The following is a 21,850-nucleotide window of genomic DNA, read 5'->3' on the forward strand; positions in this document are numbered from 1 at the left end:
CACAGCTCCAGTCGTGTCCCAACAGCATCACAATGGCACTGTGTTAGTGTGCCAAGTAGACACAAGACACCACAAAACAAAATATTCAAGTCACAGTCTCGGAAAATGTATTAGTCTCGAACTACAAGAGGACAAAAAAATACACACAACTGAGAGAATGAGTCAGAATCATCAAACAGCTCCATAATAATTCATTTTTGCTTGGGGGGGGGGGGGTAAGAACGGAGAAAAAGTCTGTTTATGCTAACATTAGTGCAGCAGTGACTAAGTGTCAGTAGTGACTAAGTGTGAAGAGCCCAAACAGATGGTGTTGTCTTTCTTCCTAACATGTATTTTATAATTCATACAGAGAGGTGATTAAACAGTAAAATATGATGTTTTCAATTTATTACTCATTGTTTGACGAGCTATGTTTGTGTGCACACATTTTTTGAGTGGCCCGTATGAGCTTTAGTGGTCACCCCATAATCCTCTTGTATTAGATGGTGATGGGCTTAGATGTCACTTGTGCTGGTGACGGGGGCTACTGTCTCGCTGCAAGAGTATTAGTGATGCCAAAAGCGGCAGTAGCACGGCAACCGGTTCATTTGGCGGGGAAAAAAGAAGAAAGAGTCTCTGCAAAGATAAAGGCAGATGCTCCTTTCGGTACGTTGATATGTTTGCTAAATTAAAGGGAGTTGTTGGTGGCCCGCAGCCACCAGCTAGTGGAGGAGCTCCTGACCCTGCTCCAGTTTCAGCACCAACTCCTGCTCCTCCTCCAGCTGCAGCTGCAAGCAAGGTAAAAAAAAAAAAAATTGGGCTTAATGTTCTTTGAATTTTGCCAACTGAATGAAATCCGATACAAGAAATGCATTGTATATATTAAATGTTTTTTAATGTGCCATTGTTGTGGTTTGGCTGCATGTTTGCTATTCGGGTGTAGTTTGCTGTCATCATTTGGATAATTAATTCCAATATTATCAAATTCTACCAAGAGCCTTTTCATTCTGTCATATATATTTGATAGAAATAACTTATTTATTTGCACTGCCGGTCTTATTTTGTCTTGTCTGTCATTTAAAATGTACCATCTAATTTGGTCTTGTAGGACAAAGAACCTCCTGCAAAAGAAAATATGAACAAACCTCAGGGTAAGTCTTTTGTTTTTTTTTATTCGAAATGAAGTGATCCATTGTTTGATTTATATATTGTAATTATTTTCAATTTTTTAAATATATTTAAATAGGATAGAAGTCATTTAAAAGGTCATGCATAGTCATCATCGATTGGTCATATTTATATAAATAACTCTCCCAGCCTACTGCTTATAATCTAAATGAATTCAATAATTCAATTCCAGATCCTGCGCCAGCCCCGCCTCCTGCCGCGCCTCCAGTGAACCCCGATCAAAATGGAGCAGAGGGGTAAAAAAAATACCATTTTCATCCTTTTGACTTATACCGCAATCAACACATCTCATTTCAGCACCTATTGATTTCTTCTCCAATATTTTATTCCCACATGGGATTATTATGCAGAATAATATAGTCTATTTTACAACAGTGGCTATTCCATTCCTCTGGCCAATTGCACAAAGCACTCTTGCTGTATTGATGACGAAACAAAACAGTATCAAATTAATCACTTACAGTGTAGTTAATTAATCAGATTCCCGGGCAAGATGACAGGGAGGGACATAAAGCGACCTTAGCGATGAGATCTCGATGCCCGGGGAGCAGCACGCGTATTACTGAGCGAATGAAGCCAAAGTAGATTAAAAGCTTTTCAGCTTTTGTGATTTAAGAAGCTCACCGTGGCCGCTTCTGGCCCAGCGATATAAACCAAATAGGTGACAGGTAAAGACAGATGCAGTTGATCCTTGCACTTTTAAACACAGTTGTTCAATTTTAATGAGATGACATGGATCGGGATGGCCTCCTTGTTGTTGTGATGTGAATGAAAGCATATTTAACGATTGAGTAGATGTGTTTGAAATCATTCCTCATTCCATTCAGAAAAGCGGAAGACAGCCCTCCTCCGCCAGTCGTCATCAATCGGTATTCAGATGAGCAGCTCCGCTCCATAGTCAAGCGTTTGAGGGAAAGACTTCAAATCTACAAGGAGAAAGTGACTGATCAATATGCTTCATCACCAGAGATCAGCCCCCCTGTCAGTGAGTAGAATTTTTTTTTTTTAGTCAGCTTTGCCTCAGATGTCTCCAAAAAGTCATTCTGATGTCTGCCATTTTGTAAATTGACGGTTTCAGCGCCGCTCTTGCGTAAGGGCCACTACGCTCAACTGGTGGAAGAGAGGAAAAGGCAAGCAGAGGAGGAGCGGATAAAAAAAGAGGAGGCGGAGAAGAAAAAGAAGGAAGAGCAGGAGAAGAAGAAGAAAGAGAATGAGCAAAAAAAGAAAGAAGAGGAGGAGAAAAAGAAATTGGAGGCAAAAGAGAAAGAAGAGAAGAAAGACTTCAGGACTGTCTTGAAGGAGAAAATGTGGGCTTGTGTGGATGTCTTCCTGAAGCCCTTTGAGGAGTTCATGGACCCGGTTCTAGGAAGCACCATTGATCCTTTCACAGGTGAACACAACTTTGGAGTCGAAAAAACAAAAAAGGCTGACTTTCAGTTTTGTTCCTCCTCCGTAGATCGTCGCTACATTGCCTGGTTGAGCTTGGTGACTCTTGCCTTCAACTACAACGCCTGGTTCATCACCGCCCGTCTCTGTTTCCCTTATCACACCGACTGGGCCATCCCTTACTGGTTGGCCATGGACCTGCTGGCTGACTTCATCTACCTGACGGACAGCATCATCTTCCAGTCCCGAAAACAGTTTGTCAAAGCGGGAGATATCATCGTAAGTCGGCAATTTGCCACCCAGAAAAAAAAATGAATTGTTGGAATGAATTTCTTTTTCCCAGAAAGATGGAAAGATGGCAAAGATGAATTACAGAGAAACTGAGAGGTTTATGGAATGCTATTAATTTATTTGATTTTATTAACATCCAAAAAACTGAACTGACGTGTCCTCTCAATGTTCGGAATAGGCCGACATCGTGTCAGCGTTGCCCTTTGACTTATTCTGCTTCCAATTTGGTTTCAAATCCATTTTCCGAGCCAACCGTTTGTTGAAGGTGACTATTTCCATTTGAGTATTTTTGCGAATCAATCAACGCTGTCGTTGACTTTTCCCCCTAAAAATTCCTAGGTGGATACATTTTTCGAATTCAGCGACCGCCTGGAAAGTATCATGGCAAAGGCTTACATCTGGAGGTACGTCGGAAGACTCAAGCGTGGATTGATGGATGCAACAAAAGCTACCTTCTTTACTTTAGAGTTATTCGCACCATCGGCTATCTCCTCTTCATACTCCACATCAACGCTTGCTTGTACTACGTAGCATCCGACTACCAGGGCATCGGTCAAACCAAGTGGGTCTACTCCGGACTGGGAAATGCGTAAGTATTTCACTAGTTCTACTATTAGATTGTTTTGATTGTTGGTCAGAGAAACAATTTGGAATATTTGTGCTTGAAAATAACAATTTGTGGTAAGTAAAAAAAAAAAAAATTCTAAATGTAAATGGTATTGTATGTTGTGTTTGCTGCTATGGCTGCAGTTACCTGTCCTGCTTCTTCTATGCGGAGAAATCCTTGCTGATGATCGCCGAGTTGCCTTTTCCTGACACCATGTTTGGAATGATGTTTCAGATGACAAATTACCTTTTTGGGGCATTGTTTATGTCCGTCATTCTTGGACAGGTAGATTATTTATTGGAATCTTTTGAATTTTTTTTTTTTTTTTTTTTTGCCTGTTCTAAAACAGATGTCAGAAATGTTCCAGGACTGCCCTCATAAAAGCCACGTTCATATAATCCTGGAACTTTTCTGACAGGCCTTTTATTGTTATTCATTTTTTTATTTTTTTTAGTCCCGACATTGCCACTTACCCAAATATGGTTGGGCCTTGTCTAAAATTCCATGACACTGTTTTTCAAACTATTGAGCATGGAGGGAGTCAAAAGTACAGCAATGGATGGAGCATGTGCATGATGTTATTCAAAGAACCAGACCACTTATGATCCACTATATTGACTGTCAGAACCTTTTACACCCTCTCCGCAGGTACCTTCGTTGTTACTACTACGCTGTCCGCAGTCTGATCAACATTGGGGGTCTAAATGAACCCCACACCGTCTTTGAGATAACGTTTCAGATGACAAACTTTTTCACGGGCGTCTTTGTATTCTCCAGTCTGATCGGACAGGTAAAATCCAGTAGAAATGATCTGGTCCTGTCGTCGCCTCGTTATTGCACCTCGTTAGAGTAGCGATAGACAAAGATCAACCAATTGTGACACTTGGTTAGTCCCCATTACTTCCCTGACAGCTATCACTCAAATGTGGCTCAGTGGTTCCCGAGTGCCCAAAAAAATAAATAATAATGTTTCAAGCTAATTGTTCTCTTTGCTTTAGATGAGAGATGTTATTGGTGCAGCCACAGCAGGACAGACTTACTTCCGCTCGTCCATGGACGGCACTGTGGCCTACATGGTCACTAACCGCATCCCCTCCTTGATTCAGAACCGTGTCCGCACCTGGTATACATACACCTGGGATGCTCAGGGAATGCTGGGTAGGTGTGATGTCATTTATTTTTTTTTTTTTTATAAATTCCCGAAATAGAGACAAAAAGTGGTAATTTTGCTCCTTATGCTTCAAGATGAGTCTGAGCTGCTGGATAAGATGCCTTTGGTGATGAGAACGGCCATCGCTGTGGACATCAATCTGACCACATTCCAAAAGATTGATCTTTTTAAGGTGGGTTCAGTTTTTGGAAAGCATATCATCGGTCATATTTCTGACTTGCATATTTTCCCCTCAGGGCTGTGACCAGCAGATGTTGGTGGACATGTTACTGAGACTCAAGTCTATCATCTATTTGCCTGGAGATTTTGTTGTCAAGAAAGTATGTTTTGGGATATTTTTACAGATTGCTTTGCTCCACACTTCATTTTGTGGAATGATCTGATGGTCATGGTTTTGCAGGGTGACATCGGTAAAGAGATGTACATCATCAAGAGCGGAGCGGTGCAGGTGGTGGGAGGACCTGACAACAGTATTGTCTTTGTCACACTTAAGGCTGGTTGCGTCTTTGGAGAGATCAGGTCAATTATTCTTTAGAATATATATAAAATATATAATATGCTATTTATTTATTTATTATTTGATTTTTTTTTTCTTCAAATATCTCACTTTATATGTATTGATTTATTCACACAGTCTGCTGCAGTCATCCAAAGATGGAGGCAACAGACGGACAGCAAATGTCAAAGCGTACGGCTTCGCTAATCTCTTTGTTTTAGAGAAGAAGGATTTGTTTGATATCCTGGTACACTACCCGGAGTCTCAGAAGGTCCTGGCTCGAAAGGGAAGGTGAGACAAAAGCACGGTGTCCTGTTTACTATTGTATTTCTTGACCTTAAATATACATGTGTATAGAAAATTAATGAAAGCCAAGGGTCCAGCAGCAGCCAAAGCAGATGAAGATAAGAAGAAAGGTCTGGCACTTTTTGGACCCAAGCCACCCATACCCAAATTGCTGCGGGCCATGGGTGGTGGCTTGAACAAAAGAATGATGGACAAACTCAAGGTAAGGTCACATCACAATTGATATCAATTCTATCTTGTGATCTTCATTTATTTGATTTAATATGTTGTGTTGTTTTTTTCCTAGTCCGCTGCTGGCTCTTGACCCATACTTCTATTGAATCACGTTTGTCAACTCCATTTTGGGAGTCTATTTTTTTTTTTTTTTCAACCCTCTTATAAACTGAGAGACAATGTAAACTTTTTAATTTACTGTCAATAATTTACATTCATAAATATCCTGAGAACGGAGTCTTGTATGTATACATGTACTTCAATCTACTTGTGTTTATCTATTTTTTCTGACAATGATCAATTGTTTTAGAAAACTGACAGAGATGATGTAATAACTGCTGGATTAAATGATTCCAATATTTAACAGCATGCACAGTTGCACACGGGTATTATTATTATTTTATTTTTTTTGGTGTGCAAGTCTGTCATGGAGAGAGAGAGAGTGAGTGAGAGAGAGAGAGGGAGAGAGAGAGAGAGGGAGGGAGAGAGAGAGAGGGGGGGGGGGGGGAGGTTCTGACCATAATCCCATTATCCAGACTGGCACCTTGTCTGACATACAGGACCAAAATAAATTTCGGGAGTTTATTTGGACTCCATTGAGTGAACTTGAAACCACTTGTTATTCAAAGTCCCTGATTATACAAAAAAATTTTGAAGGAAATGTTCATATCATTGCTAACAAGACAAGAAGCAGTTAAGCCTTCTTAGTACCGACTGATCTGGTGACGACTGCCAGAGAAGGGAATTATTCAGGTTTAAGGAATTAATTGCGTCAGTTCGTTGTTTGTTGTTTGATGTGAGCGTCAGACAGCACCAGAGTCGCCCGTGATTCAGGAGCGACAACATTGTGGAAAAAAAGAATATCAGCGGATATTTTGACAGAAGCCTTCACACCACTTGGCCATGTTTACAAGGTTAAAGGCGCTAGTTGGAGCTCCTGAGCCTCCACCACCTGGGGCAGCTGAGGTAAGCCTTTCACTGAGTCTGAAAACTATTTTGGTTTGTGCTCTTGAACATTGTCCATTTGCCTTGAGTTGCTCACATTGGGATGGATTTAGCTTCATTCTGTGTCCATAGCCTCCTGAAATCAAGGAGACCAACCAACCAAAAGCGGATACAAAGCAAGAGGAACCAGCAGGAGAAAACAAAACAGATGAGGACAAGAAAGAGGAACCAGCAAAAGAATGCCAGAACAAAAAAGATGAGGAAAAAAAAGAGGAAGAACCCAAGAAAGAACAACCAAAGCCAGGTAAAGAAAAACACCATCAAACTAGACCATCGTGTTTGTTTACCTCTTATTTATTTTTTATTTTTTTATTTCTATTTATTTATTTATTTAATTATTTATTTATTTATTTATTTACTTCAGTGTATTTATTTCAGTTTATTTCCGTTTATTTAGTTCCTGCCCCAGAGGCTCCTACAAATCCTGTCAGTCCAGAGGGAGCAGAAGGGTAAGAATAACATCGTTGTCCTCAAGTGACATCAGATGAATTGAACTCTCACGAAAACAACTTGTCAAGTCACTCATTAGAAATAAAATTGTTGTTTTGTCTCCTTCCCAGTGACGAGAAAGCAGCGCCACCTCCCGTGGTCTACTCCCGTTGCACAGACGAGACTCTCAGATGGTTGGTCAAAATAAAGAGGGACAAAACGGAGTTGCTCAAAGAGAAACTCATTGATCCTTACGCCACCTCTCCAGAAATTACCCCGCCTGTCAGTAAGTACGCACCAAAACAATCAACCCCGAGCGGCTGCCGTATACTTGACACATCTGCCTTCTCAGCGCCCATTCTGAAAAAGGATGATTACCACAAACTGAAGGAAGAGGAGCGGATAGCAAAAGAAGAAGCGGAGAAGAAGAAGGCGGAGGAGGCAGCCAAAAAGGCAGAGGAGAAAAAGAAGAAGGATGAAGAGAAAAGGCTGGAAGCTGAGAAAAAAGCAGAAGAGGAGAGAATAGCAGAAGAGGCCCGCAAGAAACAAAAGAGGCTCCCAGATATTCATTTCACTTTGCTGGATATCCTCTTCCGACCTATTGAACAAAAACTGGATACTGTCCTGGGATCCACCATTGATCCTTTCACGGGTGGGTAAGCTCTGAATCCACGAAATAAGCAAAGAAATAAAATGACTGACATGAAAAGTGTGTTTGGGCTCCTCAGATCGACGTTACATCACTTGGTTGGGCATCGTGGCGTTGGCGTACAACTATAATATTTGGTTCTGCACGGCCCGCTTGGCCTTCCCCTACCATAACGACACGGCCAACAGATACTGGATCACTTTGGATTTTCTGAGCGACCTGATGACCGTTGTGGACATCATGGTTTGGCAGCCTCGGCTTCAGTTTGTCAAAGCTGGTGATATTGTTGTGAGTGAACTTATGGTCTTAAGATGGAAATATTGTTGTATGAAAATACAACAAGATTATTTCTCTGGTAGAAAGACGGCGCCATGACGAAGGAACATTACCGGAAATCAGCTCGTTTTAAGGTATTGAGAGGGAGAAAGCGATTGAACGATAAAAAAAGTTTTGACCTGACGCCCGTCTTATTTCCTTCTGTGTAGACTGACATCATCTCCATCCTCCCCTTTGACCTTCTCTGCCTTTACTTTCAATTCTCTACCATTTACCGACTCAACCGCTTCATCAGGGTAGGTCGCTCACTGGTTATTTTTTTTCCCCTACTTGTAATTATTGAACCGGTTTTCTTTCCGTCCCAGATTGAATCTTTCTTTGAATTCAGTGATCGACTTGAGAGTGTGATGGCCAAAGCTTACATCTGGAGGTAAAAGCTGCAGTAATAGTCACTCAGTGTTTTCCCATCTATATTAATCTTCATGTTTTTGGATGGCATTTTTATGTGCTTTTCAATCAAGAGTGGCTCGCACCACCGGCTACCTCCTCTTCAGCCTCCATCTCAATGCGTGCGCTTTCTATGTTGCCTCCGTATACCAGGGCCTCGGCACCAGTACGTGGGTCTACAACGGAAACGGGACGGCGTATGTATTATTTATTTTTATTTTTATTTTTATTTTATTTATTTTAGTTAGTTCATGCGCGTGTTTCCCACAGGTATATACGATGCTACTACTTTGCTGTGCGCAGCCTGATCAATATCGGCGGGCTTCCCGAACCCACAAACACTTATGAGATATCCTTTCAGATGACCAACTTTTTCATTGGTGTCTTTGTGTTCTCCAGCCTGATTGGCCAGGTTGGGATCATTGTAATCGTTAAAAAGCCAACAGTTGTTTTTTTACGCTTATTTTTATTTTTTTTTTAATCTTTCTAAATCATAGATGAGAGATGTCATTGGAGCAGCAACAGCAGGCCAAACATATTTCCGGGCATCAATGGATGGCTGCGTATCTTACATGAACACTTACGCAATTTCAAAGTTGGTCCAGAATAGAGTAAGGACCTGGTACAACTACACGTGGGCTGCTCAGGGCATGCTTGGTGAGACTACTCTGGGATCTATATCCTGGAATTGTCAATAAAACTCCTATCCTAGTACGAAAGTATTGATTATTGTTATCTTTCAGATGAGTCCGAGCTGCTGGATAAAATGCCTCTGGTGATGAGAACCGCCATCGCCGTGGACATCAACCTGGCGACCTTCCAGAAGATTGCTCTCTTTCAGGTGACTTGGAGTCGGACACCTTCAATGGAATGAATTTAAAAAAAAAAAACTAAAAGTCTTCATTTTTCTTCCAGGGCTGTGACCAGCAGATGTTAGTAGACATGCTACTTAGGCTCAAATCAATTATTTATCTTCCTGGAGATTTTGTTGTGAAGAAAGTGAGTACATTTACAGTGCAACATCTCCAAATGATTATGGTGAGCAAAGAGAAGCCACGCTTGCACTTTGGCTGCAGGGTGACATCGGTAAAGAGATGTACATCATCAAGAGCGGAGCGGTGCAAGTGGTGGGAGGACCTGACAACAGTATCGTCTTTGTCACACTAAAGGCTGGTTGCGTCTTTGGAGAGATCAGGTCACATATTCTTTATGATATATATATTTTTTTTTTTTCAGATGTATAACTTTACATGTATTGATTCATTTGTACAGTTTGTTGCAGTCCGCCAAAGATGGAGGCAACAGACGGACAGCGAATGTCAAAGCGTACGGCTTCGCTAATCTCTTTGTTTTAGAGAAGAAGGATTTGTTTGATATCCTGGTGCACTACCCGGAGTCTCAGAAGGTTCTGGCCCGAAAGGGAAGGTGAGTCGTACCATTTTACATGAGGATTTTTGTGCCGATCAATCAGTTGTCTTTCTTTTTTTTTTTCTTAGTGTAAACAATATTTTTCCTGATGATAAGCTTAAATATTTGTGTGTATATTTGCCCAAAGGAAATTGATCAAGGCCAAACAACCTCCAGCAGGTAAAGATGAGGAAAAACCAAAAGGTCTGGCTGGCTTTGGCCCCAGACCACCAACACCAAAAATCATGAAAGCGTTTGCCAACTTCCGCAAACTTTCGGTAAGGTCACTCAATTTTGTTTTTTTGTTTTTATAAAATGCTGCTTGGTTATGAGTGTGATGATTTTTTTTAGTTCTAATGCTGTAACTTGTTTTTGTCTTCACAGAAACAACAGAAAGAGTGACCTTGTGCAACTTGACTCATTGTGGATTGACGATTGTCAATGACGTTTTGCAATGTGTATTTTTCAACGTGGTTGTTAAGAAACTGACATGACAGTAAAAAAAAAAAAAAGACATCAAAGTTTGTTTTCTTATCACTTTTTCCAAATCTGAGCAGCATACAAGCATCACATCTGTAGTATATTGCAAAAGTGCTCACAGTATAGAGCTAAAATGTTTAAAAAAAAAAATAAAAATCTTTACGAAAGCATTAGCAGCTTCTTGTTATCATAAACAAAACTGCAATTTTCTCTCAATATAGCAATGAAGCAACACGGACCCGTTGTGTTTGTTATGATTTGCTGAAGATTCGGCGTAGCTTTTGACGCTTTCCTATTGTGTTGCATGGATGGCTTTATTTTTCCAGGGAAAAAAAAAAAAAAAAGTTCTATGTGGTCTGCATTCTAATTGTGCAGCTTCCAGTAGATGATTTCTCTATCTTCTCCGCCCGTGATCACTGTGCCACACATTTCATTCATCCACATGGCTGTGACTGCACCTGAGCACAAAGGACACACATTTATTATTTTACAAACAGACTTGAATTACCTTGACTTTTATGATGCAAGTGTGTTTGTTTATGGAGAAAGATGCACCTGAATGTGCCGAGATCCTGGAGGTGACGGTATTGCTCATCAAGTCCCACAGCAGGAGGTCACCGGACTGGCCCCCGCACAACACTGAGTTTCCATCCCAGCAGAAACACCTAATAGAAGGACCAATGAGGTGGATTTCATTCGAACAAAGTTTTTTTTTTTTTTTTTGAGTGACGACGGGATGATGTTGACCTAAGCTCCTCCTCCGATTTCACAGACGAGATCACCATCCCTGTCTGAACGTCAGTCACTTTCATGAAGGAGTCGGCGCCGATGCTGAGGACATGTCGACTGTCTAAATAGAACAAACCGCTTGAGTTTTCACTGTAAGGTTTTTTTTTTATTCTTTTTCTTTCCAGTCTCATTTAAAGTAAGAAGTTGAAGTATGGAGCCCATTAAGGATATACAATAGCCAAGTTGAACAAATCAATCATATTCGAGTTTAAGTTACCGACTTTAGTTTCTGCACAAGGCCTAATTAAGCTCAAAAAATGTCATTTAATTGCACAATTTTCATCATTATACAACTTTTTATCTCCATATTGGTACTCTAAAAATGTGAAGGGTGTTTGATGAACATGCATAATCAATGCAGTGATATTTTCTTTTTTTTCCCCGACGTTATCATCAAAACTATAGTGCTTTGGCGCTATCTAGTGGCAGCTTAGTTTTAAGGAACCACAGTGAAATTAACAAGGGTTGTGAATGATTTCTTTTCCATAATAACAATCCAACTGACCCGGACTGAAAGACAAAGAGTGGACGGTGGCAGCATGGCAGTGGACTTGCTGCAGTGTTCCGTAGGTATCCGTGTCCCAGATAGTCACGACCCCATCTTTGCATCCTGCCACCAGGAGAGTCCCCGAAGGATTCAGTTCAATAGCATTCACCTGAATTTCCCACGACAAAAAGCAATCATAGTAAATGACATGTTTGAAATCCGGAAAAAAAAAAAAATATGTGACTTACCCCGGCATCATGTTCCAACTCGGCCAGCAGCTCAAATTGTGATCTCTTGTGACGGCACAAAACATGCGGCTCACACAGCCACACCTGAGATGTGACCCACGACAACTGTCACAGCTCGCACCTCTCTGACAAGTCAATTCTTCGTGTTTTCTCACCTTTACAGTCGAATCCCAAGAGGCCGTGTAGAGCTTGTCATTGGACCAAAGCACTTTAGTAACAGCGTCGTCATGACCCATCAATGTGTCCTGTCGCCTCCCGTATGGAATGGAATAGAAATATCTAGAGGAAAGAACAAGTGAGTAGATCACACCAAAAAAAATCAAATGAACTTTCTGTATTATACTTACACGTTATTATCCCATGAGGAACACACCACAATTTGACCATCTGCTAGCATCAGGCATGATGACAAGGCCTGAAAAAACACTTGAGATGCTTAAACTGGATTTATACCGCAGGTGTCCAATTCCAATTTCATTCTTGACTATTTCTGTGTATAAAGACAGGAGTCTTTACCATATTGGAGAAAGACATGCTCCTCTGAAGTTCCTTCAATTCTTTGGAGAACATTTTAAGCGTTGAGTCTAAAACAAAATCAACAAAAAAATCAACACACTGACAGACATGTTGACAAATGATACGTACTACCTTGAGATGTGCTGAAAACAGAAGCTCCATCTCGGGTCACGGTGATGGCCGTCACTGCCCTGCGCATTCATGAATTTGAATTTCCAATCAAGTATTGATAGTTTAACCATGCACGTACTCTTTATGAATCTTGTGTCTGGAAGCTGGTGTCAGACGGCTCATGTTGGACCACGTCAGCTTCCGGCTCTCCTCTGTTAAGTCCTCAAAGGAGGAGTCTTCATTCAGAGAGCCTAGGAAGCATACAGACAGTGTTCACATTTCAGAGTTGGCCTTTAAAAACCATCTGGTTCTTGGCTGTTGGAGAAATGAACTCCAACCTGGGGTCAGTTCGCTGATGGGTGACGTGAGGCTGGAGCTCCTGGTGATGTTCCGCGACCTTGCCGTGATCCTCTGAGGATGAGGAGTGGTGAAGAGTTGCGTGGGCGTCTGACCGAACTCAAGTATTTGTGTCAGCATGGCCACTCTCTGGTTAGGGTCTTCAATACTGCATAAGTGGCGGTGGAAATTCAAGTTAAGTTCCCAACTGCATAGCACTTCACTTTTTCCCACATTAATTTCTTAATTGATTAAATTACTTTTTTTTTTCTGTAAAATCCCCACACAAAGCCCTATAACAATAATGCGGACAATTAAAACAAATATTTTAAAAAATCATGTATTTAATGGATTCACTATTCAGAATAAAATATTTCCAGATTTTATTTCTCTTAATTTTAATGATAATCTACAGCAAATAAAACTTTTTAAAATATTATTTATGCAAACTTAGTTTCTTACCTGTCACAGTCGATGCCACCTTCATAGGTCAATGGGTGAAAGACTGTAAGATGACATCACTGTTAGTTCATACCACATTCTTCTGCATTCCATGATGAAGATGATTCTTTTTACCATTATGGGCCTGGACTGCTTCACTTCCTCTCTGCTTGAAACCAAACACCAAATCGATCCACTCGTGCAGGTGCTCTGACACATACTGACTCTCTAGCGCCATCTTATGCTTCTGCAGGAAATCTCTTGCATCTGGAAAGAACAGAACAAGAGATTTCATTTGCACATCATTTTGCTTTTTTTGTTTTTTTTTCTCTCCCAAGGGGAAAACTTTATAAAATGCACGCGTCATCCCACGCCAACAGGAAGTTACCCGAGGCCCAGGGTGGGAGGTGGACATCGCCGACAAAGCTTCCGTTCTGCCGTCGGCCCAGCTCAAGATGCAGGTGATTTTCTAAGTAACTGGCATCATTCCCATAAAACTCTGGAATTAACTAAAGACAGAAAATACAAGAAATGTACAAATTATACATGCTGTACAAATTAGTTGCAACATCATCAATTTCAATGTGTCCCTCAGGCAAAAACAGAACGAAATCATTAACAGTTGACTAACAACAATGTTCAAACGGCTGAGCAGAAGATCAAATATCAAACCTCTTTAAAGTCCGTGGCTCCCTCTAAGCAATTTTTCCACGTTTCACCGATGCTGTAAGAGTCAAATGCAGAGTTCATGGCAGATGTTTACGTTTAATGATTGAAATAAGTTTGTAATTATGGCAAAACGATGTACCTGTTAAACATGCGATCTGCGTGGTCAAAGCGGCCGTTCTGCAGACACAACATGTGTTCTGGAGCTACGGGGAATGGAAGCAAAACACATGAGAACAATTTGTTGACATTTTTAGATACAAAGTAGGGGCGAGTGACTGACCTACTCTGACCAGGTAGAAAAGGACGTAGCCGGGAGACGAGTAGTGGCTGCCGTACAGGAAGCGAGGCTCGGGCATGCCTCGGAAACGACGCTGAGAAAGAAATATTGCATGGCAACAGTTTTTTTTATTTTGATTCATATTTTCACGTCTCGTAAAAATTCCGCAGGGGAATGGATCTCACCGACAGACGCTCCAAGCGCTCTTGGTTTAACGCTCCAACCGGTTTGCTGAGGTCCCTGAATGTGGCTGCATTGGTTAAATCTAAAAGACGTAAAAAAGAAAAAAAAAAAAGAAAAATCACTTGAGAAGATAGTTCAAAAATCCTGCCGCTGTCAACCCACCCAGTTGTGTACTGGTGTAGTCAGCAATGACCCAAGGGAAAACAGGATACTGGGAGAGGTCGTTACAGCTGCGGTCAGCCAGGTTATTGAGGTGGAGGAGATACTGGTAGTTACTCAGGTGCCCGCGCTGCCATTGCAGCATGTAACTCTCTGCTGTGTGCTCCGTCATGTGATTCTCTGAAAAAAAAAAAAAAAAAAGAATTGTAATTGTCAGGACACAAATAATATTTATATTTATTCACAGCGTTGCATTTCTTTCCTCACCCAAGAAAGTGGCAATAAAGTAATAAATTTCATCTCTGTCCGCCGCGATGTAAAACTTGAGATAGATGTCGGAGCAGAAGTCGTTTTCAGAACAGAACACTTCCAGCCCCTGCAAAAAAAAGAATATCTTTAACATCTCAATCTTGTGTTGATACACCATACGGAAGTTGCACTCACCAAAGGTCTGAGACCATGTCGTCTTTTGTAGATCCGCCTGACTTGATGCAGTTTGATCTGAATGACCTGTTCCTGAAGTCACAAAAGGAATACCACCATTTTGGAGCTGCCTTTATGAGACCGGAAGTCGCCGCGCATTTTTTCAGACAGCTCACCGGATATCCATTGAGAGGCTGGAAGTAGAGATTCTCATTTGTAACGCAGACGTGACCAGGATTGGATACCAGAGGTAGGACCATCTCCACCGCACACTCCATGTGAGGCTTCTCTGCGACACTCTGAAAGCTTTACATTGCATTGCATTTACATTTTCATTTTTTTATTTTGTGCAGAATAAAACACAAATCTCAATCCAAAATTACACATACCAGAACTTGTCAAACGATGTCCTTGCCAATCGGGATTGAAGATTGGCTGTAATCTACAACGTAAATACACACGTGAGAAAATTGGAGTGCACGATGACAACTGTCAACATCAGTGAGCGGGAAATCACCATGGCCGTTTGATCACCAAGCTTTTCCAGACAGGATGCTCTATGCAGCTGGAAAATATGAAGAAAAAAAAAAAAAAAACATCATTCAGCTAAATTGATGACACTTTCCAAATAATCCAAAATGTCCAACTACATACTTGATGTAAAGTTTGAACGACATCCTCCGTTTTACGCCACACTTCCAGCTGGAAGTTCACAGTCTTCGTGCCCTTTAAATTCAAGAAATTTAATTTAGTTGCCAACAGAGAATTAAGCCTGTTTACAGAATAATAATTTTACCTTGTGTAAAAAGACGACAAACTTTGTCAAGGTATTTTTTTTTCGTATATCAACACTGTGTGTATGTTCATAGAAGACTTACTCTCTCGTTTCTGTAGGGTGAAATGATGCAGTTTTCTTTGATATAAATAACCTGCAATGAAAGGAAGACATATTTACGTTTAGGATGTGAGCAGTTAAAAGTTGGACATGAAAAAAAAGTCTTACCTGCTCACACTGAATTGAAATGGAGGATGGTTTGGGTCTATGAAGGGAAAATAAATGGAAAAGTGTGTGAAAATTACAAAAATAAGATACAATATTTTGACATACAAAATAAATAAACGCGTGAAATGAGACAAAAGTCATAACATGTACTCACTCATTGAACGGGTTGGTCTCTTTTTCCACAAATTCAATCTCTTTACAGTCCCGCAGTGGAATCTGCAGGCAAATCATACAAGTGGTGGTGAGAGGGGCCCACAAAGAGCAAAAAATTGGCTGTCTAATATCAATTTAAAAAAAAAAAAAAAAAACCTTTAAAATGGGTTCTGTAAAATCTTCTGGGTCGAAAATTACCGATCTGGAACAGACCTTGAATGACCCTCGGATTCTTCTGGGAGAAAAAAAACAAATTGTAACCCACACCCCATCTGCTAATAAGCATTGTTTGTACTTTGGCAATAAAATATAATTATATTCTGGAGATACAACTTGGAGTATGTTTGAACAGCTGCTTAACATTGCGGCAACCCAGGTTTAACACTTTGTTCCTGGAGTAAAACAATATAACAGCATAAATGACACGAATGCTTGTGGAACATAAATTACCTCTTCTTAGCTGAACTTCTTGACACATCATATGCAGTATGCTGCTCAAAATAATACTCTTCCAAATCCAGTAACAAGAGAGAAAATCTGGAGAGAAAAAAAAGTCATTTGTGAGGACAGCTTTTTCTTTTTTTTTCCCACTTGACTTAGCCAAGAAATGCATTGTCGGGAAAATTATAGCAGAGTAATTTGATATCTATCTATTGTTGCATCCATTGCCAAACAGTGAGTGGTGTGTCATACTGGATGCTCAGGTTTGATAGCTTTTAATTGCACCGACATTGCTGAAAATAAATGTGTTTGACTCAAAATTGCAATTTTTATTGTCATTGCAAAAACATTCTTGTGGAATATACTCCATAGCATACTGCGGTATACAAGTATTTCTTGAAATGCGATGCAAAATTATTTGCACATCATTGGAATACTTATTTGAATACTAAATCTACATGTTAAACAGGTAATCTAATATATTATACACGTCACAATTTGCTTAATCCAACCCCAACAGCACTTTAAACTTGGATAACAGTAGAATATTTTTATATTTTTTATTGTGGTTACAGTTTCTGTGTTGTAGAGCTGCATTGCACTCATCAAAACGTCAACCCCCATTTTGGATTTGATAAAGAAGTAAAGAAACATTCTGATCATTGCAATATTCTTCCACAATAAAATGAGCATTTGTAATTGTATCAAATGAAAAGTTCTTATGACTTTGCATTTTTGGACCTCCTAGGCCAACGTTGTCAACATCCTGCAGCACAAGCGACCAATCGCAAACACTACAGTTCCCACAAGCCTGCACTGTCATCTTCTCCATTTGCACGATTGCAATTATGTTAGCGGCACAAAGACGTTCCGTTCGCTTCGGTTCGGCATCTGTCATTCAGTTTGACAACTTCATCTGCGCATTGGAGAATCCACAGTAGCACCACAGTCATTCCCTGTAGCACGCACAGTGACACGTCGCGACGCTAAAAGAGCACGATTACCTCTTACCGACCTTTCTTTTGTTCGCTCTTTAGTCTTCATAAAGGCCATGACTGCACAACATCCTTGAATGGGTCCGGAGCAGCTCAGTCACACGCCTGTCAACAAGGAAACTTCCTCCACATCACGTGACATACATATGCGATCTTTGAGTCATTCAAATCCCCGACTATTTCGGAATTCACATTTATATTAATATTATTCCTTGCATTTCATTTTTAATGAAACATGTGACATAATTATATTTATTTTATAATTAGGTACCACAGAGTTAGCAGCAATTCATTTAATCTTCCGACAAATCATCTCATGTCATACGTCTCAGCAAAGTTACTTTCGCTGAATAGACGATCTTGGTTTAGATACGCTTTGACGTGTCAGTGTGCGGTGACAGCCCGGAGAAGTTTCCCGATTGTGAAATGTCAGTGCAGTACTTTGAAAACACGCTAAGAATATTCCTTTATTAGTATTTGCGCTGGAGAAGTCATGCAGCGTTTTGGCACGTCGAAATGCAGTGGAAAAGAAATTTCTGCGGCCTCGCCTTTAGCTTCTTTTTCATTGTGTCATGTTTCACGAATAAGGTGAGTACCTCACAATCCGCATGTTGTTGTTTTTGTTGTTGTTGAGGAAACAAACTTTTTAACATGAGATCCTAGGTGAGTAGTAACCGGTCTGTCTTTTTCGTTAATTGCTTGTCAACAGGTTTTAATTTCTCGTCTACAGATATGCCAATGTGAAAAATGTGGCTGTATTATTTGATTTTCCAAGTATAGGAAGTGCAGCTATTTTCTCATACCTGGCTTTGCATTGAAATACACATTTAAATACTTCAAAATATGCATTGAAATGTACATTTAAATACTTCAAATATCAGTGCGCAACAATGATAGTCAGAATCACTATTGCAGTTTTACTCAGCTTTTGTGATATCATCTGGTAAATAACCTATCAGTATCGTAGCAGTGAAATATCACTAGACCAGGAAATGAAATGAGATCATTTGGAATGGGAAGCATACAGGTGTCAGTATCGGGCTGGTATCGGCCTTGTTTCAAGGTATCTGTTACTCGCGAGACACTCGATAGCTACCATAAACAATCAAAAATGACATCAGGTAAGTCTTCATCGCCAGTTGATGTTGCAAAATGCTGCGGCAGTTTGACAAGTCATGTGCATCGAGAAAGAAAAGTCTTTGTTTACAGCCATCTGCCATTATAGTAATGAAAACTTGACGTCGATCAAAGTACATTCATTATGTTTTCACTTTATCTTTCAGTTTGTCCTGTCTGTAATGAAATTTTCCTATCCAACCTTATTTCAAGGGTGAGTAGTATATTTAACAATGGCATTTTATTATTGTGTTAGCATGGCTGACACAATTTTTTTTTTACAGTACGTACAGACAAAGTTTTAATTGCTCCCATGTCTCTTGTCTAAGATGGCAGACATTTATCGGGGCGCTCCTGCTCCTGCTTTCTGGCAAGCTTGGATTGGTGGAAATGAGCCGCATCTCCAGGTACACGACCCCAAGTAAATCGATTCTAATTGACTGACTTTCGAATGATTAGCATGTTTGATGCGTTTCAGATCAGCTGCCTTTGCCTGGTTTCCAGGCTCCCTACTGTTTGTGGGAAATATTTACGCTGGCTCCAGAGCTCTGTCACGTCTCGTGAGTCACATGTTGGCTTTTCTTCAGGGCTGCTAATGTATAGGACTTAATGATCAATTTTGATGATCTCTCTGTCCTTGCAGGAGATTCCTTTTTTCTTCACTCTGCAGAATTCCTCTCATGTTGTGAGTTATGTCATCTCGAAGGCTGTTCATAGAGAGGTAAGAGTACGCTGCATTCACTCGACTCGGACAATGCATTAGTCTCTGATCATGGATGTTTTTATTTTTCTTTAATCACAGAAAATTGAGTGGCTGAAATTTATCAGGTGTGTGATTATTATTTTTTTTTGTGATTTATTGTATATGAAGTGTGGGGTAAGGTGTTTTTTTTTTTGCATGAAAATAAGAACCCTATCTCTTCTTTTGTTAGCGTATGTCTCATGCTAATTTCAGCCATCAACCTCCCCTCCTATGACCCCCAGGTAACTTTTTTTTTTTTTTTTGGTATCGTCACTTATTGTAATTGTTGAGATTGTCCGACTTTGTAGTTTGACTTCACCGGCTACATGTGGGCCATCGCTCATCTAGTCTGTGTTGGTAAGTCTTGATTTTTTTAGTTACTTGACTTACTTTTTAAGCATCATTTTGGGGAAATGTGATGTATTTTTTTTTTTTTTTTTGATTTTCAGGGGCTTACAGGGTGTTTCAAGTCCACTACAAATCCAGCAATTTGAGGTAAAGGTGAGCATATTTCTAATCGAATCCATTTTTCAATTCTAATCATGTCATTTTTTTCTTGCAATGTTTCTGATGTAGCGATATTGAGCAGCAATGCGTTAACTACTTGTTCAGGTAAGATTTCAGAATTATGTCATTATTTAAAAAACCCCAAAAAAAAACATTAGAGACTAAACTACGCGTTCTGTAACAGCGTTCTGCTTCTGGCAATGGCCGCTCACCCAACAGGTGATTGAAATATGATTTTGAATTCAATTTGAAATGGCACATTTTGCTTATTGACCTTTGCTCCATCACAGGTGACCTCACAAGTGCCTTGGAGTTTCCTTCTCTTCAGTCCTCCTCCTTCCGCGGGGGCTGCTGTGCAAGGTGAGACCACCGTGAAGCCACTTTGGATGTAATTGATAAGAGACGCTTGTTGTCGTTTTTGCAGTGCCTTGCTGGGCTTTTTGCTGCTTTTGGCCACAGTCAAACTCAAAAGCGGATTATCTCTTCAGCACTTTGCCGTGTGGATTCTCATGGCCAAGGTAACAATAACAAAATGTGTTAATCACGTGTTCACTGACACTAAGAGTTAAATGTAATGGAGTAATCATGCACAATAAAAAAAAAAATTATATATATTTATAATAAGTCTGTGATTTGTACCAGGTTACTGCCATGATCCTGTCAACTTTTATTTTCTATATGGACATGAACACACCATCTATAATTTGGTAAGTGCAAAGCTTTGGGTTCAAAATCTCACACGCTACTAAAGAAAGATTTTACTCATGATATGAATACAAATGAAACCAGGATCTGTTTTTTTTTTTTTAAATGTTGAAGCAGTCATTTATTGTTCTGGTTGCAGTATGGCAGTCAGCCACGTGAGCGAGGCCTTGTTGGTTTATTATGAGAGAGAAGCACAGTAATGTCAGCACTTCTGGATGGACCAAAAACCTGCACTTATGAACAAATGTTCTTCTCATATGCCTTATTTTAATATTTGTATTTTATTGTTGCTGTGATGAGCTATGCACCAAATAAAATATCTGATGATGAGTGTGATGATGATGACGACAATAATGATGATGAATTTTATTTGTTTCAAATAGGCAAACCACACATAACCAATCAAATGAAGTGACATACATTTAAAGGCACAAGCAAGGTGAAAGTCATCATTAAAACTATGACTCTATACAAGCAACAAATACAAACAGAAAACAAATAGGTACATTGGCTTACCTGTTTGAAAAGGAATGGGAAGAAGTAACATAAGTAACACACACACATAAATATATACATATACACATTCCTTCACACACGCACACATACATATACATACATACATACATACACACATACATACGTACATACGTACGTACACACGTGCATACGTGCATACGTGCATACGTGCATACATACGTGTATACATACATACATACATACATACACACACACACACATACATACATACATGCATACATACATACATACATACATACATGCATGCATACATGCATACATACATGCATACATACATGCATACATACATCTAAATATTGTTATCCAATATATCTACTGCAATTTCACCTTAAATTGCTGGTTTGAAATGTACTTTTATTATTTTAATAAACATTTATATTAAAACTTGTCTGGTGTTTTATTCCTTGTTTTTATTTTTGAAAAAATAAATAAAATAATAACAAAATGGCGGTGTACCTAATGGAGTGTACGTGTGACGTCACAGATCAACCAGCCAATAAGAAAGTGGGGGTGAGGGCGGGTGTGGCACTTTTCACTTTCTGTTAAGCTTTCACCATGATTTTTCCCTAATGAAGTGGCCTGTTATTAGGTACACCTGAAAATGGCGGTGTACCTAATGGAGTGTCCAAGTGACGTCACTAATCAGCCAGCCAATCAGAAAGTGGGGGTGAGGGCGGGTGTG

The 21,850-nt window shown here is 40.0% G+C and overlaps 4 protein-coding genes across 7 annotated transcripts; 3 read left to right on the top strand and 1 right to left on the bottom strand.

The window, feature by feature from the left end:
- The first annotated feature begins 655 nt into the window (after positions 1-655).
- On the top strand, positions 656-5,744 carry LOC147041731 (cyclic nucleotide-gated channel beta-3-like). The gene is made up of 18 exons (XM_085939781.1): positions 656-778; positions 1,088-1,130; positions 1,340-1,403; positions 1,995-2,152; positions 2,246-2,557; positions 2,624-2,832; positions 2,897-2,946; positions 3,022-3,109; positions 3,184-3,248; positions 3,311-3,433; positions 4,100-4,241; positions 4,450-4,609; positions 4,697-4,794; positions 4,859-4,942; positions 5,023-5,141; positions 5,257-5,409; positions 5,476-5,631; positions 5,711-5,744. The coding sequence occupies exons 1-18, from the start codon at positions 656-658 to the stop codon at positions 5,742-5,744; spliced, it is 2,181 nt and encodes a 726-aa protein (XP_085795907.1).
- A 796-nt stretch (positions 5,745-6,540) lies between these two features.
- LOC147041732 (cyclic nucleotide-gated channel beta-3-like) lies at positions 6,541-10,252 on the top strand. Its single transcript, XM_085939782.1, has 18 exons — positions 6,541-6,603; positions 6,715-6,919; positions 7,040-7,091; positions 7,203-7,357; positions 7,424-7,723; positions 7,800-8,008; positions 8,080-8,130; positions 8,206-8,292; positions 8,362-8,426; positions 8,518-8,640; positions 8,714-8,855; positions 8,941-9,100; positions 9,187-9,284; positions 9,359-9,442; positions 9,520-9,638; positions 9,716-9,868; positions 9,999-10,128; positions 10,235-10,252. Exons 1-18 carry the CDS (start codon positions 6,541-6,543, stop codon positions 10,250-10,252), a joined length of 2,214 nt encoding a protein of 737 aa, XP_085795908.1.
- Positions 9,595-17,731, bottom strand: nsmaf (neutral sphingomyelinase (N-SMase) activation associated factor). Of its 3 annotated transcripts, none has more exons than XM_085939328.1 (31): positions 17,582-17,731; positions 16,576-16,662; positions 16,282-16,357; positions 16,127-16,188; positions 15,973-16,009; positions 15,848-15,898; positions 15,624-15,695; positions 15,487-15,534; positions 15,359-15,411; positions 15,146-15,275; positions 14,991-15,062; positions 14,814-14,922; positions 14,550-14,726; positions 14,390-14,469; positions 14,208-14,298; positions 14,067-14,130; positions 13,931-13,982; positions 13,647-13,767; positions 13,394-13,525; positions 13,280-13,322; positions 12,820-12,986; positions 12,621-12,732; positions 12,503-12,561; positions 12,371-12,438; positions 12,202-12,269; positions 12,010-12,133; positions 11,855-11,938; positions 11,625-11,775; positions 11,078-11,180; positions 10,886-10,995; positions 9,595-10,788 (listed from the first exon to the last, which is right to left on the bottom strand). In XM_085939328.1, exons 1-31 carry the CDS (start codon positions 17,617-17,619, stop codon positions 10,694-10,696), a joined length of 2,736 nt encoding a protein of 911 aa, XP_085795454.1. In that variant the 5' UTR covers positions 17,620-17,731; the 3' UTR covers positions 9,595-10,693. The 3 variants fall into 3 exon arrangements, 2 of the variants coding, with proteins under 2 accessions (XP_085795454.1, XP_085795456.1); XM_085939330.1 differs by having other exon boundaries at positions 16,282-16,360; positions 17,582-17,634; XR_015069182.1 differs by lacking the exon at positions 9,595-10,788 and having other exon boundaries at positions 11,078-11,176; positions 16,282-16,360.
- On the top strand, positions 17,408-20,985 carry slc35d4 (solute carrier family 35 member D4). 2 transcript variants are annotated; one of them, XM_085939331.1, is made up of 15 exons: positions 17,408-18,149; positions 18,845-18,891; positions 18,962-19,084; positions 19,156-19,237; positions 19,321-19,398; positions 19,480-19,505; positions 19,610-19,661; positions 19,728-19,776; positions 19,869-19,914; positions 19,996-20,031; positions 20,111-20,145; positions 20,217-20,286; positions 20,351-20,444; positions 20,569-20,633; positions 20,771-20,985. In XM_085939331.1, the coding sequence occupies exons 1-15, from the start codon at positions 18,078-18,080 to the stop codon at positions 20,829-20,831; spliced, it is 936 nt and encodes a 311-aa protein (XP_085795457.1). In that variant the 5' UTR covers positions 17,408-18,077; the 3' UTR covers positions 20,832-20,985. The 2 variants fall into 2 exon arrangements, with proteins under 2 accessions (XP_085795457.1, XP_085795458.1); XM_085939332.1 differs by having other exon boundaries at positions 17,412-18,149; positions 19,007-19,084.
- The last annotated feature ends 865 nt before the right edge of the window (positions 20,986-21,850 follow it).

Source organism: Syngnathus leptorhynchus, chromosome 19 (genome assembly GCF_054491065.1).
Source record: "Syngnathus leptorhynchus isolate UIUO chromosome 19, UIUO_Slep, whole genome shotgun sequence".
Lineage (NCBI taxonomy): Eukaryota > Metazoa > Chordata > Actinopteri > Syngnathiformes > Syngnathidae > Syngnathus > Syngnathus leptorhynchus.